Genomic DNA, 18,760 nt, shown 5'->3' with positions numbered 1-18,760 from the left:
CAGAATTCGTGCTGATGGAATCCCAATCTCAGCCGGGATCATAGCTTCAGTGCCATAGGTTAAACTTAACGACGTTTCAGAATTGCTGGAATTCTCTTGGGTACGAAAGGCCCAAAGTATATGGGGTAATTCGTCAACCCAGCCGGCTCGTTTAGTGCCCAATCTTTCCTTAATCCTTCCTTAATCGTTCGATTTGTCCGTTCAACCTAACCATTAGCTTGCGGATGAGATACAGATGTGAACATCTGAGTGACATGAAGTTCTTTCAGCCAATCCTGTAATCCTCTATCCGTAAACTTAGTTCCATTGTCACTCACAAGTTCTTGTGGAAGACCAAACCGGCAAATTATGAATTCCCAAAGAAATTTCTTGACACTTGATGCCGTAATGGATGCGACTGGTTTAGCTTCCACCCACTTGGTGAAGTAATCAATGGCCACAATTAAAAATTTGACCCGTCCCGTGGCTTCTGGGAAAGGTCCCATAATGTCGATAGCCCATTTTTGGAACGGCCAAGCGGATGTCACTGGAACAAGTTCGTTCTTTGGCCGCAATGTATTGGGAGCATGACGTTGACAAGAATCACATTTCATGATTTTTCTTGTACCGCGTCCAAATGCATCCCTGGCCAATAGTACCCGACATTCATAAGTTTTGCTACAACCATCCTTGGACCCGTGTGTAGGCCACAAATTCCTTCATGAACTTCCCTTATCAGGTAGTTCGTGTCTTCGGCATCCACACAACGCAACAGTGGGCCCAGAAAGGATCTTCTGTATAGAACACCATCATTCATCTGGTAATTCAAGGCCTTGTGTTTTATTTTCTGAGATGCGACTTTCTCTGCCGGAAAGACTCCTGATGACAAATAAGCCACAATTGGCGTCATCCAAGATTCAACGCCTGTTTGAATTACCAAAACTTGATTTTTTGGAACAGACGAACGATCTAGGACTTCAACACGAATGTCCTTAGCAAAGTGCTCGAAGTTTGTTGAAGCCAACTTGCTAAAGGCATCCACCGACTTGTTCTCGCTTCTCTTGATATGAATGACTTTACACGAAGAGAATTGAAGGATTAAGTCTTTTGCTTGTGACACATACGACGCCATTACGTCATTTTTTGTCTCATATGATCCGTTTATCTGCCCTGCAATCAGCATAGAATCCACCCGCGCTTCCATGTGCTTAACCCCAATGTTGGTGCATGATGTCAGTAGTTCAGTATCTCGTGTTTAGCTGTGTCTGTAATCGTTTATATTGTTAGTTATTATTGAACGTGTCATTATATGTTCGCTAATATGTTTAAGCGAACTTGTAGGATTAGCGAAGTTATGACAACTTCGCCTAGTATGTTAGGCGAAGTTGTCGAGTTATATAAACTCATAACTTAGGCTATTTTGTTTAAGTCTTTTGAACGATTGTTTGGTGTGATTCTCTGTATCACGTGTTGGTCCTTTCAATACATCAAGTATTATCTTATGCTCTTATTTGTTTGTTTATATTCAACGTAATTATCGTCTTGACACTCGTATCGAATACGTGGGGATTCCGCACTCTCGTGTTACGAGATACTCCTGTGTAGATCCGGCTGGGAACCTACAATTGGTATCAGAGCGTTTTGCTCGTGATTGTGTGGTTCGGGATTATCACACGGGTGTTAAGATTGTTCTGTTAGACCATTCGCGGAACGAGTTTACGTTGAAATACCTTGTTTTTGTTAGTTGATACTCATCCCTCATAAATTACACCAGTCAATCATCCTTGCAACCTTCGAAATCGACCTACCTAATCTGCAAAACCTCTTTGTTCTTCTGGCGAACTTGCCGTCACAAGAATTAGGGTTTTAGCGAAGATACAAGTTTCCAGCGAAGTTGATAACCAGCGAATTTGTCAGTCAACGAAGTTAAAAGCGAAGTTGTAGAGAAAGCGAAGTTGTATTAACTTCGTTATTTCTCACTATTCACAGATTTTACTTGTTAAGTTTTGGGTCTCATTTCGCTCAAGTATGACTTCGATAAACATCAGAGAATTGGTAAAGATGGAAGTTGAAGCAGGTTATGCAACTAAAGCTCCAAAACTACTGAAAGGTACTGATTTCGTCGCATGGAAAGATCGATTTGAACAGTATGTGAAGTATCAGGACGCAAAGATGTGGGTTTGCATTCAAGATGGGTACATTCCTCCAACATCCATGTTTGAGGGTCGTGAACAGATTAAGAAGTACGGTAAGATGGAAGATGATGAAAAGAAAATGTATGAGGCAGAAAGTAAAGCGTATGCAGCTATAACCATGGCTCTCCCGCAAGAGATTCTTCATACTTTTAAAAATACAAAACAGCTAGAGAGCTATGGGAAGCACTAGAGAATAGATATGAAGGAAATGTTGGGACACGTACCTCCAAAACAAAGCTGCTGAAAACCCAATTCTCAGTATTCAAGTACTTAAAAAATGAATCTCTTGATGACATCATCACACGATATTATCATTGAATACAAGGAAGAAGAGATATTGGAGAAGCTTCTTGATGCTCTCCCACCAAAATGGGAGATGTACACTGTTCTGATGAGAGAAGATAAGGACTTTGATAAGATTGATTTGGAGACGGTGGTAAATAAGTTACGGAATTTTGAACTAAACATGGCTCGAAAGGAGACACCGACTGATCAGGTTCAGGATCCGGGAATGGCGCTAAAGTCACTCCAAACTCAAGTTCAAAATCAGAATCCACTGCCTATTACTCAAAGGGGGAACCAAACTCCACTCCAGATGGTCATGTGATTCTCAATATGGATGGTGACGTATGTTTCGTAGCAGGTGGTAGTAGTCCCTCAAAACCTTAAACTACAACTGGTAATTTCTCAACCATTGCTTCAAGCAAGAACTACTCACAGATGCGTATGAGTGTAAAATCAGCTGAACAACAGTTTGCTCTGTATGCCTCCTTCATTGCATCTTATGAGAACTACATCAAAGGAAAAATAGTCGACCCTGCAACTTTGGGTGAAGACTATGATCAGATCGATGCTGATGATCTGGAAGAAATGGATCTGCAGTGGCAGATGGCTATGATAGTAAGAAGGGTAAAGAGATTTATGAAGAAAACGGGTAGAAAGTTCGTTGGAGAAAGACCAAGGTTTGATAAGTCAAAAGTTCGCTGTTATAACTGTCAACAAAATGGTCACTTTGCTAAGGAGTGTACAAATGAAAGAGTCGAACGAAATCAGAACAGGCCTGCTCAACAGAATGGGGGTGGAAGTGAAAACAGGGCTATGGTATCTCAACAATACTTATAATCCTAGTAATAAGCAATCTACGAATGTTGAAATTTGTCAGACAGTTCCAATAAAAGTTTCTGCTAAAGAAACTGAAGTTAATGAGAGCGAAACAAGTAAGACAAGTTCAAATGTCACTAGTTCTGTCTCTAGTTCTGTCTCGTCAAATTCAGACAAGTCGTATGAATCTGGTGAGATAGAAGAAAATGTTGTGTTACTAAAACGAGGGGAGGACTATAAGCCTGATGAAAAGAAATCTTCCCTAAATCCGTTCGTCCCACCATATGTTAGACAAACGGATAGTAATGCAACCTCGACATCTGCAACAACTTCTGAGACGAAAGTTCAAAACAGCCAGACTAGTTCGAACAGAAGTTGTTTTAGATGCAACAGGAAAGGACATCTTGTCGCTGACTGTCCTCTGAAACAGAGAAAATCTAGAAATATGAGGCCTACCAAAACTGAGAATAAAACGAATACTAATTATGATGCTGGTAAGAATGTGAACACACCAACTTCCAATCATCGGACTAATCAAAGATTTCAAAGAAATCAGTCTCGTTTTTTCCCAGTAAATTACCAAGTATTATAGTTCAATTAACTCATGAAGGTTTGGATGGCCTCATAGCCAGTCATCTAGAAGTTTCTCTTACAGAACTTATAGAAACTCTCCTCAAACTGACTTTGGGCAGCCAAGGTACTGGATGCCGGATAATAGATTTAATCGACCCAAGACCAGAAGGTCTTGGGTCCCCAGATTTTAATCTATTTCTTTATTGGTGCAGAAACAGTCAAACATGGCTGTAAACAATATGTGGGTTGTTGACAATGGCTGTTCTTGGCACATGACTGGTAACAAGAAATTGTTACGTGACTGGAAGTCTGTTCAAGGAGGAAGGGTTAGTTTCGCTGGAGAAAAGAAAGTGGAGGAAGAATTAGTGGCATTGGAACTGTGACGAATGGAAGAATAAAGCTGGAAAAAGTGAATTTTGTTAAAGAATTGAAACACAACCTGTTGAGTGTCTCTCAGATTTGTGACAAAGAATACACCGTTCATTTTACTAAAAATGAGGCCCTCGTACTTTATCCTGGTTTCAAGATACCAGAGGCATGGGTTGTGATGAAAGCTCCAAGAGAAAAGAACACGTATGTGATGGATATGAGATCAACTGAGATGACCACAGAAGAGTCATGTCTTCTGTCAAAAGCAACAGAGTCTGAGTCAGAGTTGTGGCACATAAGAATGGGTCATATACATCTTCGTAAGATGAACTACATAGTCAAGAATGGGTTGGTACTAGGGGTTCCTTTGAAGAACTTCAATTTTGAAGACCAATGTGTATCATGCAAGAAAGGAAAACAGCACAAGAAACCTCATCACTCCAAGAAGGTTAACTCAATTGTCAACACCTTGGACCTACTTCACATGGATCTCTTTGGTCCTATGAATATAAAGAGTCTAGGAGGAACTTCATATTGTTTGGTGGTAACCGATGACTACTCACGATACTCTTGGGTATATTTTCTGAAGACAAAAGATGAGACAGTTCAGTTGGTGATTAACTTGATCAACAAGGTGGAAAATATTGTTGGGAGGAAGGTTAAGTACATCATGAGTGATAATGGTACAGAGTTCAAGAACTATCAGATGGAGATGTTTTGTCTGCAGAAAGGGATAGAGCATCAGTACAGTGCCCCATATACTCCGCAACAAAATGGAGTAGCTGAAAGGAAGAATCGGACTCTAATCGAATTGCTAGGACCATGCTGGCGGATGCTAAACTTCCCGTGGTGTTCTGGGCTGAAGCTATTGCTACAGCCTGTTATATCCTTAATCGTGTTTTAACTGTTAAAAGATTAAATAAAACCTGTTATGAACTTATGCATGGTAGAAAGCCTAATTTGAAGGGTCTTGAACCTTTCGGGTCCCCATGTTCTATATTAAAGACTAACTCTAAATTTGGTGAGAAAGCCGACGAAGGTATCTTAGTTGGCTATGTTGTTGGGACACCCAACAGAAGAGTCTTTAATCTATCAAACAGCAAGGTTGAGGTGGTCTGTAACACTGACATTACTAGTTACAAATCACCAAGGCCTAGCATGGGACCGGCAGAGGCTTTCGACTATGATAAGCTATTCAAATCTTTTAGTGTGTCTTATTTGGATTTTGCAGATATTGATGAGAAAATGGCCTCACAGATGCTATATGACGAAGAGGAGACCATTGTGCAACGTCAACAATATAATGAAAATCAACCAACCTCATCAAGTGCGGTTGAAACTCCAGCTGATTCGAATGAAGATGAATTCTACAATCCATTTCACACTCAACCTCAGCCTCACTCTGATGAAGTTTCGTCAAATCTTGAGAATGATCTGGAAGTCGGTCCGGTACAGACCACCAAAATTCACAAGGACCATCCCTTGGAGAATGTGATCGGTAATCCTTCTGATAGTGTACGTACTTAAAGAAGTTTGGATGAACACACATGTGTGTATGCAAGCATTAAAGACACGGGTATGATAAATGAATGCTTGTACACCTGCTTCATCAGTCAGATTGAACCAAAGAATTATCAATGGCACTGAAGGATAGCTCGTGGAAGAACTGGCACAGTTTAAGAAGATGGAAGTTTGGAAATTAGTTGAAAAACCACAATATGTGAACGCTATCGGTACAAAGTGGGTATTCAAGTGTAAAAGAGATGAAAAAGGGGTAATCATTCATAACAAGGAAAGATTGGTAGTGAAAGGATTTAATCAGCAGGAAGGAATCGATTACAATGAAATGTTTGCTCCTGTGGCAAGACTGGAGGCAATTCGACTGTTTCTGGAATTTGCTGCACACAAGGAGATGAAAGTGTTTCAGTTAGATGTGAAAAGTTCATTTCTTAATGGTAAAGTCGATGAGGTGGTATATGTCGAACAACCTCTGGGTATTCCTGACCCAGATTTTCTTGATCATGTGTACAAACTGAGCAAAGCATTATATGGGTTACATCAGGTTCTTCGTGCCTGGTACGCAACTTTGTCAGATTACTTGCTATAGAATGGGTTTGAAAGAGGGAAGATCGACAGTACGTTGTTTTTCAAGAGGAAAGGGGGAGATTTTCTACTCGTTCAGGTTTATGTTGACGACATCATCTTTGCTGCCTCAAGAGTTACTATGTGTCAGGAATTTGAGGTAGTCATGAAGAAGAGGTTTGAGATGAGTGCCATGGGCGAATTAACTTTCTTTTTGGGATTGCAGGTAGATCAGAAGAAAGATGGCATGTTTATTCATCAGACGAAGTATGTCCATGATGTGCTTAAACGCTTCAAGATGGATGATAGTTCTCCATTTGACACTCCAATATGCGTTAACCACAAAATGGGTGTTGATTCCGACAGTGATGAAGATGTGGATCCCACTCAATATCGGGCAATTATTGGCTCTTTAATGTATCTAACTGCATCTAGACCTGAAATTGTGTTTACAGTTTGTCTTTGTGCTCGTTTTCAGGCAAACCCGAAGGAATCACACATGAAAGGAGTGAAGAGAATCTTGCGGTATCTTAAAGGAAAGCCTAAGTTGGGACTATGTTACTCGAAAGGGGGAGATCTGGATTTGGTAGCTTACACCGATTCTAACTATGGAGGTTGCAATCAGAACAGGAAGTCAACCACCTGTGGATGTCAGTTTCTCGGAGGAAGATTGGTGTCATGGCAGTGCAAGAAGCAGACCTCTGTAGCCATTTTCACCTGCGAAGCAGAATACGTGGCAGCATCGAACTGCTGCTCCCAGGTTTTATGGATACAACAACAAATGCGCGATTATAGTCTGAATTTCACTCAAACTCCTATTTGCATTGATAACTCTGCTGCTATCTCAGTAACTAACAATCCCGTTAAACACAGTAAAACTAAACATATTGACATTCGTCATCATTTTATACGGGATTGTGCTGAGAAGAAATTAATTTTGCTCGAAAATGTTGATTCACTGGATAATTTTGCCAATCTTTTTACTAAAGCGTTTGACCGATCCCATTTTCAAAATCTTGTTGAGCTTAATGGGATGATCAATCCCGAGTAACCGTGTTTTCTCTTATCTTAAAAAAAATCACTATCGCTTAAAATGATGTCGGTTGCTCAAGTTTGAAGGACATATCCAAGGATATGTTTGGTCCTTACTTCTACGTGTAGATTACAAGGATAGCCATTAACCAGATGACTGAAAGTGACCGGGGCGGTTTATGATGGGTTTTTATTCTTTCGCTTAAAATTAGTCGTTCATACTTAGTCAGAGGGACACATACTCGTATGTGGTCAGTCCGGCTGATCCATTGGATCTTCAGGATAGCCGTTTACCTAAAGACTTTGCCTTGATCGGGGCGCTAGAATTTAAATTTTTTTTAGGGAGATGATATAATTTTTCAGTCTATAACTTTGTAAGAAGTTTTTATTCGGTGTTAAAATGAAAATTGATCCAACCTTGGAAAGTGATAGATAAACTGATTTTGTGTGCTTAACTGGTGAAGTAATTAGGCCTAAAAGACTCTAGAACAGTCATTGTATGTTATGGTAGCTTTCTATGGTGCGTAAAAGTAGATGTGATACAAACTAAATCTTCTCAATTTACTGTGGAGAATCATTCTGAGTTGTGCATGTCTCCACATACATCTTTCCGAATGATAGGCAGAAAGTGATTACCCAGTTATACACGAGCACGTGAGTGTTCTGATTCCCGCGAAGATAGTGTTAAGTATCTGTAGTGATCCAGATTCGGGACTTGCAGTTGTCTTCAATTTGAAGTTGTATTAATGTCTTTGAAAAAAAAGGATCTCTAGTTATTATTGTTAAGCCTTCTGAAGCTAATTTTATTACAAATATCTAGAAAGAGGCAAGAAAGAATATTTCAAAGTTTAAGAAAGAACGGGAAGAAGACTCCGAAGATCGACGTGTGCTCATTGATTAATCAGACACTACGGGTCGAAGTCAACTCGGGGTGACTTGGGGAAAGCCAAATACGCTTTGAGAATAGATAGGAGGCATCACAATCTCTCATGTGATGTCCATCTAAATTTTGAGCTTAATTGAACCTAATCCGTATCACATAAGCGATGAAAACCATACTAAGTTTTATACATGCCTACAACATGTTTCTTTATATCATAATATCGCTGAACATGGATCTATGTGACAACCACTTAATTAGTATAATTTCTTTTCGGATCTTTTCTAAACCATGCAGGTTCTCGTCAAGACTGAAATTTGATCCCGTTTATTCTATTATTAAAATTTTCGTTATGTATTTGGTATTATGTTTAGACTTTTATACTTTTGGTTACTTGGTTCTTTGATTGTTAAGTTTAAATCTTTTTTGGATAATTTTAAAGCGAAGTTGACCTTTGGTCAACTTTATGTGTTTCTGTTTATAAGTTATAACGGGCGAACTTAACTTAACGGCGAAGTTAATTGGTGCGCGATGTTGCCTGTGGAGCAAAGTTATCAACGTAGGCAAAGTTGACCTTGCGTTGACTGAGGCGAAGTTGATTTTGGGCTAAGTTAAACCCAACTTCGCCTCTGGGGTTTCTATAAACTATATAAAGCGAAGCGGTGGTCAATTGGTCAAATTATTTTCAAACTCAAACCCTCGGCGAACTTAATCCTCTGAATCAAAACTTGTTAAAACATGTTTTCCGTCCGTGTTCAAGGTTTGTAAGATCCTCGTGACTCATAATTTGTTTTGGGTGTTGCTAATCTGTTTCTCAATGATCCGTTTCGTAATCACTTCGCAACAAACACTTAACCCTCTTTTATCAATCCGTTTTGAAACTGTTTTGGTGAAAATAAGTGTATCTGGATCTTAATCGGACTACCTCATTCATGTTTTTACTCTCTGATCAGCCATTCTTAACCCTAACTGGGTGTGAAGTGTGCACCGTTCATATGGCGAAGTTGGGGTTTTGGCGAACTTAACAAGTTCGCCACTCCCTTAACTTCGCTAATGCTACAACTTCGCCTATTCCATGCAGGGCAAAGTTGTAACCTGCTATCATACTGAGCTGATCTGGCTCGTTTGTTTTGCAGATATGGCTGCTGTGGCAGGTGCTGGTAGCGCTGGTGGTGATGAAGGTGGAGATAATAACAGACAGTTCTTTCCAGGTCACAACATGTATATCACTTTAGATCCGGATGCTCAAGGAATTGACAGTTACCGTGAGAACATCTCGTTTCTCATACGCTCACGCATCTTTCATGCAATTACTACTACTCTTCCGATCTCACTACCGAACATTGAAGATTTTTGGAACACGGTTGAGTATGATTGTCATGTCGATCCACCGGTGATGCGAGCTACGGTTAATGAACAGGTGGTACAGTTCTCGGCAAATCAGATAAGGGAAGCCTCACAGTTTGGGAATGAGACGACTGAGGACCCCACAGACTTTCCGGCTACGTTCAGAAATGGTGCGTTTCTGCGTATAGGGTATTCGGGTCCGTTGGGAGACTCTCAGATGAGAAAAGGATTTTTGTTAGATCAGTGCCGGTTCTTTATGCACGTGATGATAGTGTGCATGTCCGGTCGGAAAGCTGGTACAGATGGTATGGGTGCAACAATGCAATCGGCGATGACTGCTTTGACTTACAACAAGCCTTACAGCTTTAGTCAGATGATTTTTTATGAGATCGATCGTCAGAGACTCGCGGTGTCTAGGGAAAGATTTTTGATGTACCAAAGATTCTTACAGATGATTCTAAACCATGTTGCTCCCAATCTACCACAACGACATCCCATTTCGTTTGTGGAAAGTGTTTCTAAAAGAATCTTTGCGTAGTGTAAGTCATCGAGTGCTCGTAACAAACCTGAACTCCGTCCGAGGCACACTGCATTGTTTGGTTATTTGGTGAATCCTGCTTATGTGGCTTATCCAGGTGATGAATTTCGTGATCTGGCACCGCAACAGGCCAATATTCCTCAACCACCTCCTGTGGTTCAACCACCACCCGTGGTACAGCAAGCACAATTTGTAGATCCTGTTGTTGCTCCAGAGGAACAGGTTGATCTTGAAGTTGCCTTTGAAGGGAAAGGATTCTTTGACATGGAACGGGTTGATCCAGCTGCTGAAGTTCAAGCCTCAGTTGCTGAGGCGTCTGGTGTAATGTTTCCATGATCGCTACATCTGTGGCGGATTATGAGAAAACTGACTCTAATTCCTCCGATGACGATATTGCTGAAGCACAACAAATCCTTGCCAGACAAGAAAGAATTCATGGCAAGTGAAAGAGAGACTCGGATGATAGTGAATCAGATTATGAGGAGGATCTATATCGTCTGGTACGACGATCAAAGAAGGAAAGGGTTGGTGAAAGTTCAAGGGTTGTTCGTTTTTCCCCACCTTCATTGTCCGGTATGACTATGTTACCTGCTGTTTCTACTGTCACACTGCCGATCACCACAAATGTTTCTTTAGTGACCACGTCATCATCATTTGGTACTCCTCCAACCACGTTTCAGTTTACTGCTCCGGAGATAGTTTCCTTGCCACCTCCTACTCTTACTCCATCTGAGGTTGTTGCAAGATTTGTTGAGTCGACGTTGGTTGCTACTACGGGTTTACCTGTCTCAATACCACCCGCGGTTAATTTTCAGCCTACCTCTGATATTCCAGCTAGTTTGGGAATTCCTCCACCGTATGCTCAAGATGTTTCTCACATGCGGTTTGATTTTGATTCTACTTTTTCTTGCTCCGAGAGAATTGCGGCTCTTGAACGGGTAGTTGCTGAGCAATCACGGATCAACCTCATCCAGACTCATGCTATTCAGCGGCTCGTGGCAGAAAATCAGATACAATCATCCCTTCTTGTTGAACACAGTAAACTCTTTGATGGTCTTAAACAGTTCTTAGCATCTCAGGGGGAGATGAGCTCCAAGGGTGATGAATTGAGAACCAAGAAGAGGCAAGACAGAGACGATGATCCCAATGCATCGAAAGATGCAGGTGGTGAGTTGCCAAGAACTGAACAAACTCTTGGGACTTCCACATCTCAGGGGGAGTCTGCTGGTCCATCAGGTGGTACAGGTGGTGAGAATGTGGTGGTTGTAGATGATGAGGAAGTGTTGGGAAATGATGATGATGATTCAGTTAATGATGTATTAACAGTGGAAGAGATTGAAAAAGATTGGGTAACAGATAGAGATTGATAGTGAGTTAGAAGAAGGGGAGATTGTGGATGATGGTGTAAGGCCCCGAACCCGGTAGCCCTACTTTAGCGTCGGATTTACTCATAAACACAGTCCTTCAAATCAGAGTTTATTAAAACTTTTCGCGGAATATAAAACATTAATCATTTGTTACAAAACATTAAATCTTTTCTTTGATACCATAACACAAAACTTCATATTTAAAACATCTTTACTTCTTTCTTCGAATGCCAGCCGTTCAATCCATGCCATGCGTCATCCTCTTGCTAGCTCTGTAATCGGCTCACCTGCGTGCATACTAAAAGTCAGCTACGCTGAGTGAGTTCTAGTTAATCAGGTATCATACAATTTATTCCCATATATTACTTCCCGTATTCGAAGACACATATTACTACCTTAACCTTGTATAAATATCCATAGGAGGATCGTCACGTAATATTCATTAAAAGAACCATTACCATTACCCTACCATATATAGTTTCCATAGGAGGAACACTATACTATCCATAGAAGGAACACTTTACTATCCATAAAAGGAACACTATACCTTCCATAAAAGGAACACTATACCTTCCATAAAAGGAACACTATACCTTCTATAAAAGGAACACTATACTTTATTATTTAATATCCATGTAAGGAGCTAGTCACTTCCCTTGACGATACGTGCAATATCCGAAGATCGTTCACGTACCGCAAGCAATCAATCGTATCGATCACATATACCATACACGGCATACACATAAAATTATATCCTGTCGTTCATACTTTCTCACTTTCTTTTGTATTATCTTACTTTCATATCTTACGTTATAAAGAGCATTACGCCCTACATTCCTCGAGTATTACTAGGGCTCGATACCCTCTTCGTAACCATACAACCATACATTATCATTTCTTTCTTCTATTATCTCTATCATGTTCATACACATAAACATACATAACATACTTACCTTATTCTTAGCGCTACAACCTGACAGTACGTGCAATATCCGAAGATCGTTCACGTACCATCAAGCAATCATTCATATATTTCACATTATCCATATAAGGCATACACTTATCTCTTAGGATAAGTGTATTAACAAACATATTGAGTATGCACACAGCCCCGAAAACGTAACACATAAATGGGGCTAGAAACTCACCTGAACACGGTTACGTTCACCGTTAATCGTAATTCCTTTCTTCAGTTGTGCACGGCTGACTGTATAACAAGTATACGTATCAATTAACTATCACTTCTCATAATGTATTTCTATCTTTATATGACCCACAACAAACGGGGGTCCGGGGGCAGCGCCCCTGGCAGCGGCGTCTAGGGGCGGCAGCCCCTAGCAGGGTCCAAGGGGCAGAGCCCTGGCTGGGGTCAGCTTGGAAAAATTTTATTTCCATTAACCGTCTTAACACATTTTTCATTAGATTTTTAATTTATTTTCTAATCGAACTTGACTTTAGGCGAAGTTAACCTTAGGCGAACTTAGCTTTAGGCGAAGTTACCAGCTAGGCGAACTTAGCTTTACAGCGAAGTTGCCATCAGGCGAACTTGGCTTCAGGCGAAGTTGTCATCAGGCGACCTTGGCCTCAGGCGAAGTTACCAGTTAGGCGAACTTAACTTTACAGCGAAGTTGCCATCAGGCTAACTTAGCTTGCAGGCGAAGTTCATCAGGCGAACTTAGCTTGCAGGCGAAGTTCGTCGCTTTGAAGGCGAAGTTGCCCAGATGAAGGCGAAGTTGCCCAGACAGCCGCTGTTTTAGTTTCTGATCGGCATTTCGAGCGATTTTAACACCCTTGCTATGGTTCAATATCACCCACTACGCTACCCGACCATTTTTGGTCGTTTATACACTAAAAAGCTTGGATCTTTAAACTTCAAAGATCAAGAATCATACCTTTTTGGGCTTGTTTGGATCTCGTTTACTTGCTTATCACCACTAATCGCTCTCTCTCTCACTCGGGTCTGCCGGATCTGCCCGGATCTGCCTTCGGTCCGGCGGCGGTATGTGTGTGGTGTGTGTGTGTTAGGGAGTTTGGTGAAAATGAAGATATTTTGGGATTTTGGGGGTATTTATATCCCTGAAATCCCATTCTCATTTAACCCATCTCAATTAATCCAAATCCATAACCAACGTCCATTACCCGACACTAGCCCGACCCATACCAACTCCTATTCTTTTATTTATTTCCTGATAACCCGAGTAAACTTTCCCTCTATTATTAAGTAATATAATTAATATTACTTGAAATTTCGGGATGTTACAGATGGTGTAGAGCATGATATTCCAAATGTTGATAAGGTGAACTTGAGTCAAGATGAAAGTGTGCCAGATGAGTCTGAGTGGGAAGAACAGCCGAGATGGAAAGAAGGCTGTGCTCAGTGGTTCGTCAAGACAAAGAAGCCTGCGGTACCAACAATGTTCAAGAAAAGTTACAGTATCAAGGGCTACGCTGAGTCAAATAAAGGTATTATTTGCTGGTTGTATGACGAACAGTTGAAGTTGTTTGTGATAAAGCGTTATGATGGGATTCAGTACTTTAAGAAGGCCTTGAGATCTCTCAACACCTTGCCTGAGTGTGAGGTGAAAGACTTGGCTCGGTTGAGATTGATTAATAGGAGTGATGACGATATTGCTAGAATAATTGGAAAGGTAGTGTGGAAGGAAGCTATTAAGGAGAAAAAGTTTGAACTTCTAAAGCCTCAGAAATGAAAGTTGGTTGAAGATAAGGAACGGGGAATGTGGGCTGATGGCAAGCCCTTGATGGTGATGAAGTATAAGCCGATTCGTTGTTTGAAAGAGGTGCCGATGAAGCTGATGCCCAAGAATGTGTTGAAAGGTCTCAAGTGGTGGTATGTTGACTGCCAGACTACTGAAGCTGTTATGGAAGATGAGGATGAACAGGAGATTCTAAGATATATGATCCCATGAACTTGGTTAATTTGTCTCAAGCTGATTTGCAGGTACTCCATGATAAGAAGATTTTTTACATTCCTACGTGGAAAGATGAAGCTAAGAAGTACCAGAGGGTGGTCTCTGTCTGTGTGAGACAAGACGTTCATGCTTGAAGACGAGTGGTACGAGATTTTTGGATTACAAGACACGAGAAAGAAGATAAAGATATGAAGCTACTGCCAAGGGGGAGTCTGTTGGTGCATGATGTCAGTAGTTCAGTATCTCGTGTTTAGTTGTGTCTGTAATCATTTATATTGTTAGTTATTATTGAACGTGTCATTATATGTTTGCTAGTATGTTTAAGCGAACTTGTAGGATTAGCGAAGTTATGACAACTTCGCCTAGTATGTTAGGCGAAGTTGTCGGGTTATATAAACTCATAACTTCGGCTATTTTGTTTAAGTCTTTTGAATGATTGTTTGGTGTGATTCTCTGTATCACGTGTTGGTCCTTTCAATACATCAAGTATTATCTTATGCTCTTGTGTGTTTGTTTATATTCAACGTAATTATCGTCTCGACACTCGTATCAAATACGTGGGGACGCACCCTCTTGTTACGAGATACTCCTGTGTAGATCCGGCTGGGAACCTACACCCAAGCTTCTTGGCTATTCGTAAGCCTGCCAGAAAGGCTTCATACTCCGCCTCGTTGTTAGTACTCTTGAAGTCTAACTTGATGGCGTATGTAAACTCATGACCTTCGGGATTGACTAGCCTTAGGCCTGCGCCAGATCCCTCGTTGCTTGAAGCTCCGTCCATAAATAATGACCAGATTTATCCTTGTTCAGGAGGTGTTTGGGGTTGTTGCTCGATCAAACATTCTTTTTCTTTGTGTTGTGGGACTTCAGTGACGAAGTCCGCCAACACCTGCCCTTCAGTGACGACATTTCCTGTGTCTAACGGAGTAGTACCTACCGGTGACGTAAAATGTCCTTGAGCTTCTGAACCATCTAAGGTAAAACCTCCAGGAGTTATGTCATCAACCGCTCGAGTAACAGGTGCAGAAGTTCCCGTCGGCCCTTCGTGAAATTGACTCATATCGTTAGAACTAACAGAAACAAAAACGTATTACAGTTCTAACACGAGCACTGATGGCGCCAATGAAGAAACACAGATCTACTCCCCTTATCGGGTCCTAGATCCAATGAGTCTACAGGGTAGGATACGGATAACAATCAACAACGATATGAGCTCAATCTCCAGAAGTTCAGTGACCGGAACCTGCAAAACAGACACCGTGAGCTCGTTACGGGAAGGGCAAGAAGGGGGGGTCTTCCCGTAACCACCCTCCGGCGTGAGAATAAGTACAGTTCCGATAGAGAGAAAATACTTAAGTAGTGAGAGTAGATAGTTGAGAGTGAATGAATACCTCATGGAGATTGAGAGGGTATTTATAGCCGAAGAGTGTGGGAATGTGATTGGGCCAGTTGTCCCTTTTTAAAAGATGCTCTCGTAACCACCTGGACGCGCGTCCTCACATGATAAGTTGAGCTATATGTTGCATATGCATGGGCATAACAACCTGGACACGTGTCTTAATATGATAGGACGCTATGTAACCCTGGCCATGTGCACAGTTATAACCACCTGGCCAGCTGTCCTTTATTTATTAACTAAGAGATCACGTATTGCCCAAAAAGCATCTTGGTAAATCTTCTAGAAGGTAGTTGGTTAATTACACCTGTCCAGTTGGCGTTGCCTCCTGGCCATTTTGACGGGTGAATATGTTACCACGCGGATGGCGTCTGAAGATGCCTGGATGCTTCCGCGTATGATATAGGGGCGTTTTCCCCTAATTAAAGTTATGCGGTTGATCTAAATGTCCCGTGGGTGTCTTGTGAGCGGCTTTTCTCTGACTCGCGGGTGATACTTAAGAGTATTTGGATCTTTTTAGTACCCTACCTCTATAAGAACCAACAGTTTTTATTGCCTTCTGATGTTGCTTCATCTTATTGGGTCCTTTTCAGATTTTTATTCAACTTTAATAATGTATAAGAAGCAAATTGTACCTGCATTACTAAAGTAACAAAAAAAAAATATATCATATACATGACCACTTCATTTTCATATTCAAGATTTAAAATAAATCCTATTTGAAGTTTGAGTCAGACTTAATATCGAACAGTTGATATTCACCTCTCTTAACACAAAAATAACATGATAGTAGGTCTCTCGTGCACCTCTCCTAACCCAAAAATCAACATCAAACAATTGTAAGTCTGGAAACCAAATCACGATTTGGAAGAACAAAAAAAATCCTTGATTTGTAAATAAATAACAAAACTAAAACCGAGCCAAAACAAAAAAAAAGTTGTAAAAAAACGGAAATAAAAAACTTAATAAAGAAACTATAAAAAAGAACCAAAACGAAACTAAAAAAACAAATACCGACCGAAACTAAACTAAAAAGATCAAAACCGAATACACTGTAACGAAAGTTAAAAATTGAATACATTGAAATGAAACCAATATTCAAAATAATTCTAACAGAAACGAAACCAAAACCAACATAAACACGCTTGTGTTGACCCCACGGAAGGGAGATCCACCCTACGACCGGCAGATTTGCTCGTCTTTGGTTGGGCCGGGGGAAAACACGCTTGTGTTGACCTCACAGGGATATCTCCTTAACTGGTTTGAGGGATAATGGGTTTGTAGCTGGGCAAGCAATGAAAAGGGCTTAAACGAAGAAGGTGGAGAAACATGCTAAAGCCTGCGAAGAGAACCAACATGTTTTTGTCCCTCTGGCTTTTGATACCTTTGCTCCTTGGCACCGGAAGCTATCCGTTTCCTAACCAGGGTCCAACGGGTTGTGCATAGCAATGTGTCGACTCCAAAGGGGCAGGGGTATGTATTTAGCAGGTTAGGGTTTGCAATTCAGAAAGGGGTGGCGGCGCAGCTTGTTGCCCGCCTACCTGTTTTGTTAATGTAATATCTATGTTGCTATATGAAAAGGATTTTCGATTTAACGCAAAAAAAAAGTGTCAATATATATCATCTACATCATGTAATCATACCTTGTCGAGAGGATTAAGTTTATTAAAATGTTTCAAAATCATGATCAACAAAGTTTTCAACTTTTAATTTTCAAACTATCAATATAGTACAAACTTTTCAATAGACACTAAAATAAAAAAAGCTAAAATCAAATTGAAACGGAACAAAATTGAAAATCCTAAAACCGAACCAAAACCAAAAACCAAAATGCAGCCAGAAATAAAATAAACTAAAACTGAACCAAAAACAAAATCCGATATGAAACTGAAAATACTAAACCTGATAAATCCGAAAACGTGAATAAAGTGAAACTGATCCAAAACATATGAATTCAGATCATTCATGAAACATCGAAAGCCAATTTACTATCACCTATATTTGATCCAAACCTGTTAATAAACAATTTTAATATTAATGAAGGATTTAACAACAAAGGAACAAACTGACATATCATCTTACACCTGGCGTGCATCCAAATGAGAAAATATGAAAGTTTGTCAAAAAAAAATACTTTAGTATTATCTTCAGTCAAATGCTGAATCATTTATAAACATGAATTAAAATCCTAAAAGTATTCTAAAAATAACCCTAAATCGATTGAATCTATGACATAATATATTATTGAATTTGAGTAAGATCATTGACATAAAAGGGATGAATGAAAAGTGATAAAATTAAGTGATTAACAAAAGACAAGACCAAAGTAATAAACTCATACCAAAAATACCTAACCGAAAACCGACCCATACCCTATGCGACTGACTCATTTAACATCCAGATTTGTGCTTTACATGTAAACCAACAAGGACTAGGTCCAACAAGGTTGACATAACCCCAATTTTTACCGGTCATATCTAATTTATAAAGTCGTATTTCGAATACATTTTTCTTTACTCTCAATTAATAATATATTATCAGAATTTAGTTATCATAATTATTATTAACTAATTTAAAAATCAAATTTCATGTAACAACTTGGACTTTTCGAAAACTTTATCGTTATTAAAACCCGACCCATTTCGACATTTGGGAAATCTTACCGCATTTATCGAGAAAATTAACTAGTTTTTATATTATTAATTAATGAATTATCTACTATTATAATAAATAAAAATGTGATTGTGCCACTTGGCATCTTAAGATTAAAAGAAAACTATATTATTTTCATCCCACATTGCTCAAGAAAAAAATCAATAAGAAAGCCTACTATTATAAAAAGTGTATGTCATCAAACTTGTCATTAGCCGGTGCATGTATTATGCATAGTTGTTTAGTTTTAAAAAAATTAATTTTATCCAGATTGGTTTTTTCTGCTTCGAGGTAAGTTTCGGGTCCGCGAATAATCGTC

General features: G+C 40.0%; 1 protein-coding gene across 1 annotated transcript; it reads right to left on the bottom strand.

Moving 5' to 3' along the window:
* Positions 1-589: 589 nt before the first annotated feature.
* Positions 590-1,111, bottom strand: LOC143553402 (uncharacterized). Its single transcript, XM_077043405.1, has one exon. It carries the CDS (start codon positions 1,109-1,111, stop codon positions 590-592), a length of 522 nt encoding a protein of 173 aa, XP_076899520.1.
* Between the last annotated feature and the right edge of the window lie 17,649 nt (positions 1,112-18,760).

This window comes from Bidens hawaiensis, unplaced genomic scaffold (genome assembly GCF_021521415.1).
Source record: "Bidens hawaiensis isolate Kalapana, Puna unplaced genomic scaffold, B.hawaiensis_p1.1 tig00017188_1, whole genome shotgun sequence".
Lineage (NCBI taxonomy): Eukaryota > Viridiplantae > Streptophyta > Magnoliopsida > Asterales > Asteraceae > Bidens > Bidens hawaiensis.
This window is presented reverse-complemented; position numbering and strand designations above follow the sequence as displayed.